Source organism: Pavona decussata, unplaced genomic scaffold (genome assembly GCF_977016875.1).
Source record: "Pavona decussata unplaced genomic scaffold, jaPavDecu1.1 SCAFFOLD_16, whole genome shotgun sequence".
Lineage (NCBI taxonomy): Eukaryota > Metazoa > Cnidaria > Anthozoa > Scleractinia > Agariciidae > Pavona > Pavona decussata.
The window spans coordinates 3,104,505-3,111,174 of NW_028145439.1; the positions used below are offsets into that span (position 1 = coordinate 3,104,505).

General features: G+C 39.3%; 1 protein-coding gene across 1 annotated transcript; it reads left to right on the top strand.

Moving 5' to 3' along the window:
• The first annotated feature begins 1,134 nt into the window (after nucleotides 1–1,134).
• On the top strand, nucleotides 1,135–4,923 carry LOC146487362 (uncharacterized). The gene is made up of 2 exons (XM_085087359.1): nucleotides 1,135–1,190; nucleotides 2,725–4,923. The coding sequence occupies exon 2, from the start codon at nucleotides 2,733–2,735 to the stop codon at nucleotides 3,522–3,524; it is 792 nt and encodes a 263-aa protein (XP_084943485.1). The 5' UTR covers nucleotides 1,135–1,190; nucleotides 2,725–2,732; the 3' UTR covers nucleotides 3,525–4,923.
• Nucleotides 4,924–6,670: the final 1,747 nt, after the last annotated feature.

Consider the following 6,670-nt stretch of genomic DNA (forward strand, 5'->3'; position numbering starts at 1 on the left):
GAGTGACTGGTTGTTCGAAAGCCGATTAGCGCTAATCCCCGATTAAAAATTAACCGACGTTTTCATCTCGCTCATTTTATATGTTTTCAAGAGCTTATTTTAATCTAGTGGTAAAGAAAAGTCTAAGCCAAAACTAAGGGATAAAAATCTTTTGGTAGAATATTTATTGATTAGTCATTAAACTTAAAGCAAGGCTCACGTTAACCGGGCCAGGCCGGGATTAGCTTTTAAAAAAGTCCGAACAACTGCAGTGGGCCCTGATTAGTTCAGACTTCGAACTAAATGGTAATTCTGTCGTCGAGAGCAGCGGATTATACAACGGACACACTTTTTTCCTGGCCGTACGGTCATCAAATATAAAATACTAGTCAACTTACCTCTATCAGCATATGTCAGACTTTTCTACTTTATAGGGATTCTACTACCCTGCGAGCAGAGTCTCCTTCGATCTTCCTAGATAACTCTTTCCGACTTATCTAGGAAGATCGAAGGAGACTTTGTTCGCAGGGTAGGATTCTACAAGTTCTGTTTGATATTCAAAATAGGTTGAATAAATTGTTCCGCAGGCTCGGAGATGCTGCTTGGAGATGCCTAAGTTTATACCTACCAACTTTTTCTGAGTTAAATGTGTGAGATTTTCGTCTAGTCATGACCGGGATTTTCGAAAACGTCCCAGCCATTTTCGACGATTTTCTGAAGTCTCCCGAATGTTACCGAAAATGCCCAAAGATTTCCGATGTCCTTTGAACACTTCCGATTCAAAGGGATTGTAGATGAGTGAAAGCTTTTTCGATACAGTTGTAAAGCTGTTGTGATACAGTTAGGACACAAAGTCAAAATTACGGCACCTTTTTGCTGGAAATTAATTGAATTTTTGTTATTAATCATGTCTAAAGAACAACTCGTCCGGTGTATTGTTCTTGATGCGTGAGGTCAATGTCTTAACTCCGCAGGCGTGAGACTCACGCACAATGTGTCAGAGTTGTAACTATACCATTAAAGAACGAGGCCTGAAAGGCGAGGACCCCGCAAGCTCTCGCTCCTTCTCCCCTCCCCCCTCCCCCCGAGAGCTTGCTCGCAGGCTAGGCTTGTCCTAGCTGGTGCTGAGTAACCGCCCCGTTCTCCACTCCAATCCGAACAGTGAGCGTTTTGTGATTGATCAAGGGACAAGATTTCTTTTATACTGAAAGGTAAGATAAGCCTTTCAGTGTATTTTCAGCTAAATGGGTGATACCATTACTCGATAGAGACGAGGATAAAGTAATTTTAGCGTGCAAATGAAGGTTTTGAGCTTGTTTGTGTAACCTGACTGCGCCGGCCGCCATGTTTTTTGACAGAGACAGACTAGACTAGAGCAGGTATCGAACAAGAGGTAATCCAGAAACTAATTAAAAAGAAGCATTTATTGTAAATTCATTGTGCTAAGAAGCAAATTGTGATTTTACTACAAAGATTATTGAAAATAATTTAAAATGATGTCAAAGTTTATCTATGGGGCTGAGCCTTATGATATTTTCGATAAAAAAAAAATGAAGTTTACATGTTTAACTTCAAAAATAATATTATGATATTCGTAAGATATAAACCCATCAGGCCATGAAAGTGGTGGTTTTGTAATTTTATGACGCCTGGGGGAAGTTTCATGAACCCATAGGAGACTTGGCCAAACAAAATGGTAGAGAAAATTCAAAGAACGAACAGTTTTATCATCCAGATTTAAAACATACTCTTGCTTCTTCATTTCATCTTCCACAAGGAACAAATATTATCATTCGATGTTTTTTTCTTCCTTATCTTTGGTCGAGAGCAAACCACCTGACCTGCAAATAATGGTCTTCTGATGCATAATACTGTCCAACTGTGTTTTGCTGCAAATGATACAGTGTATTCTGCTCGTGTGTAATTGAAACCACGCTCTTGTGTGAAAATGGCAGATCAACTGACAAATCTCGATATTTTGCTCAACCTCTTGCAATAATTAATAAGCATTTTACTACGTGTACACCATGCTGCTGATCCGTAGCCAGAGCTACATGTAACTACATGAAATAATAATCACACTCTAAATATTGCATGACTGTACTTGCGACCATGTCTGCTTGCCATAAGTCAATTTTTTAAAACCTCTCTTTTTTTTTTCTTTTTATGGGGTGATCCCTAGAGGGCTTCACTAGGGGGTAGTCTGTACCTGTCAGTGAGGTGGCCTGAGAACCCATTCAGGTGGAGTCGGTCCACGGATTAGAATCAGTCCTTTTGATTATCCCTCTAGCTCTATCTGAACTCTTGAGCCAGGAGCAGGCAGAGCAGAGCAGCATGTTGTATTATGGTGTCCGCAAAATTAACCATAATGCCTTGTCCTTTTGATCTTACTGCAACCACAATGCTTTGAATTTTGCAAGAAAGGTGAACTAAAGGCCCCATTAATTATTTTGTCTCTTGTGGTTCAATTTATTCTTGGTTCAATTTTTATTTTCTTTGTTTTATAGTCATAAAATTTATCAAATGTTACAATTTACAAAAACAAAGGAAAATAACAATTTGAACCCAAGGATAAAACTGACCCACAATATATGTTTGCGCCAGTTAGAGAGTAGCCTTGCTCAATCTCTCCATGATCCCTCACTGTGGTAGCAATCATCAATAGCTTTTACTGCACCAAAACTAGATTGGATTGAAATAATTAGGCTGGCAAAGTTAATTTATTATGTTTTGTGGATTAAACAGGAAAGAACATGATGTCAAGTTATTTGATGTCTGGCAAACCTTCTGACTGTACGGAAGATCTCAGGAATGGTGCAAGGGCTAATACAAGGAATAAGCATTGTGAATGCAAACAGTGTGGCAAGTGTTTTCGTGGTACAGAAGACTTGAGGAGGCACGAAAGAATTCATACTGGAGAGAAGCCTTTTAACTGTAAGCACTGTGGCAATTGTTTCAAACGTGCAGAAACGTTAAGGAAACATGAAAGAGTCCATACTGGTGAGAAGCCTTACAAGTGTAAACAGTGTGGCAAATGTTTTAGTCGAACAGAAACATTAAGGGTGCATGAAAGAGATCACACTGGAGAGAAGCCCTTTGAGTGCCAGCAGTGTGGCAAATGTTGTCGTAATACAGGAGATTTGAGGAGGCATGAAAGAGTTCATACTGGAGAGAAGCCTTATGAATGCAAACAGTGTGGCAAGTGTTTTGGTCAAATAGGAAATTTGAGGCAACACCAAATAGTCCATACTGGAGAGAAGCCATATGAATGCAAACAGTGTGGCAAGTGTTATCGTGATGTAAGAGATTTAAGAAAACATGAAAGAATTCATATTGGAGGGAAGCCCTATGAATGCAAACACTGTGACAAGTGTTATCGTAATGTAGAATATTTTAGAAAACATGTAAGAGTTCATGCTGGAGAGAAGCCTTTTGAATGCAACCTGTGTGGTAAGTGTTTTAAACAAGCAGGAACTTTAAGGAAACATCGGAAAGTCCATACTGGAGATAGGTATTATATCATCACAGTGGAGCTGGAAATCTAAGGAAACTTAACTGGAAATAGTCTATACTAGAGAGAGGGCTTATGAACGTAAATGGTGTAGCAAGTGTTTTAGCCGCTTGGAAGGTTTAAGAAATCATGTCAGGTCCCACAAGGATGTTTCCAATTGTCGTAAAGTATCCTAACAGGACAAAACTACTCAGACAGGGTGTGCTGAGAAACACATCCATTGGATTTGTCAAGAGAAGCTCTGTTAATGCAACCTGTGTGGCAAGTGTTTTAACAAGCAGGAACTTTATGGAAACGTATAGCTTTCCTTCTTGAACATTATAAACAGCATATAATCAGTGAATAACTTTGAACTTGATTTGTTGTGTTGTCTTTTATGACAGTGGGTCTCATGAAACATTTCCATGAAACAAAGTAGTTGGCAAAATGTTAACCATATTCGATAAATGTAAAATATCATGATTAGAGATAAATTTAGCAGAAAAACTAACGCGGAGAGATTTCGACGTTTGGATGACATCCTGTCATCCTGTCAATCTTATACGTAGAGATAAATTGTCCAGAAATTCATGCTAATGAGATGCATGAACTGTATGATAGACAGAACTAAATTCGTGAATTATGTAGTTGTATTTTCAATCCCACAGGTAGAACTATGCTCTATGGAGTATGTGCAATGAATGTGTTTTTGAAAACATGGTGGCTTGGAGAAAACAGCCGACAAACATTTCCACTGCTTTAGAGCAGGATGACGATGAATCATCCAAACCTTAAAGGGGAAGTATCATGGGGTTTTTGATATCTTTTGTTAAAAATGATGAAATAAGACCTTTAATCAGCTGCCAAATAATTCTAGAATGAGGAGAGGAAAGAAATCAACTCAATTCTTGAAAGGAACAACTCGTGATCTGTCCTAGCGCATTTTAGAAACAAAAATGCGAGAACTTGAAAAACATTAGCCTAACATTTTTCAAGTTCCAATCCATACCGGCCTACTCTGTCTCTGGCCAGAGGCACTAATCGACAGTTTTATTGCACTGGGGTGATAATTTATAACAAACTTGACAATAATTTTTAATTATTATTTGTCAGGATTTCTGCTGACCGACAAACATTTTTGGGTTTTGAAATGACAGCAAATTTGCGTGATACTTCCCCTTTAATTCTTACTAGAACACAAATAATTCTGTCAAACATGAAGTCATAAAAACTGCCAAAAAGTTCTGTCTTATATAAAGCACCCATATCCAGGGTTAGGTTAATTTCTGGACACAAGACAGTGATGAAAAGCTGAGAAAAATAGGAAACCTCCAGCTAGTTGTAATGCAGTACCTTTTAGTTGAACCCAGCTGTACGGACACCCACTCCAATATGGTCACTTCGTTACGAACAACAGTTTGTTGGCCCAGATAAATACATTTTCCAAAAACCTAGCTCGTTTAATACAGATAATGTTTTGGAACAGTCACTCTCTGTGGTGTGACAAGTGCCTGTAATTTAACAGGGTTTGACTGCAAGGTTTAATATTGTTGCGGTAAGTGCATCCAAGTGGATAAACTTTGTGCTCTCAGATTTGAAGGGCTGGGAGCATAACCGACTTATGTCGAATTTCAGCCCGTTTTTCGATGTAGCTCGGATTTGTCCAAACTGTTGCATGTGAACTGCAATTCGATTGAAAACCATTGTCCAGTATTTTTTTCACGCCGCTTTGTGTTTCGTATTAATGCCATTGAGAAATTTGACCATCTTGTAAAGATATATCGGTAACATTATAGACACTGGATGACCAAAAGGACAATGCTCTGAGGATTAAATACTTGTATTCAATATACACTCGTTGTCTTTGAAACACGGCACACGAAAGCGGTGTTTTCCGCGGGAGCAACGAAAAGAATGCTGTCACGCTTTTATTTGATTCTGTTACAAACTACTACGTACGTGACAGGAATGTCCGAAATGTAAACAGTTACATTCTCCAAGAGAAAATGTGTCCATTTCCTGGCGTAAAATCCAGCTTTGTCCCGTTTGTCGACATATCACTCTTGATAACGCAAAATACTAGCATTCTACACGATTAACAGGAAGACATGTAGCCATTTCAACGATTAACAACGATTAACAACGATTAACGGCAGTTCTATAAGACTATCTATTATTTTTAAGAGCAGTCGGTGTTAACCGTTGAAAATCTATGTTAATCGTACTTTTATTGAATCATTGCCTTGAAATTGTCAAGTTAATCGTTACATACCGAATTTCAAGCCTGGCAACCTTGCACATGGCGGGATTTGTCTCTGATGCTCCCGCGGGATTTGATAATCGAATTGAAAAATTCGCCACGGCACAGTCATGACTACCAAGGAGGGATTCTTTGAACAACATTTCCACCAGTTCCTGTGAACTGCATTCGTCAATTTCATAACTTTTCAAAAGATCCATAGATGTCGTGCGTTTACAAACTTCACCAAACAAAAGCGAAACCAGCTAGCCAGTACGATACGCAAGTTGTTTACCCCGACTGCCTTGATCTATTTTGGGCTTGTTACAACCCGCAAAAGCAAACCATGATATCATCTCAAACGTTACTTATAGAAACAACAACTGGTGCGGCTAAACACGGCTCGTGGACAGTGGAAACTTTTAGCCTACCGATAATTTGGAAAACGAATCTGCCGTGGACAAAACCTATAAAAAAATTTGCCTTCCAAGCGCGTTCACTTGTAGACAAGCAAACTACCAAATCCCCCTCCCCCTCCCCCTGACTCAATGTTGTCTTTTGGGTCACGAACAGTTTCCTGGCAAGCATCAACATTGCATAAGGGGGAGGGGGGGAGGGAGAAGTAACTGTGGTAGAATTATGAAGGGAGAAACAGTAAGTGAGTGGTTTTTCTGTCTGTGTTCGCTTCTCATTGCATAGGGGGAGGGGGTGGGAGGGAGAAGTAAGCAAGTGGTTTTTGTTCTGTTCGCGTTTGGTTTTCTCAAGGAGTTTTGTCCACGATTGTAAAACCGCGAAATGTTTTCCAAAGCAGGGAGAGCCAAAATTCGTACAAATCCGTGCGAAATCGAAAGCTGCGCTAAAATTCGACATAAGTCGGTTATGCTCTCAGACCTTCATTTATTACAGCCGTAATTCAAGCTTATGATTCACTTCAGCATATTATTAACGTAAATGGTCACCGT

What these genes read in the sequence shown, in the direction of transcription:
- LOC146487362 (XM_085087359.1), top strand. Translation starts at nt 2,733, where the DNA reads ATGATGTCAAGTTATTTGATGTCTGGCAAACCTTCTGACTGTACGGAA.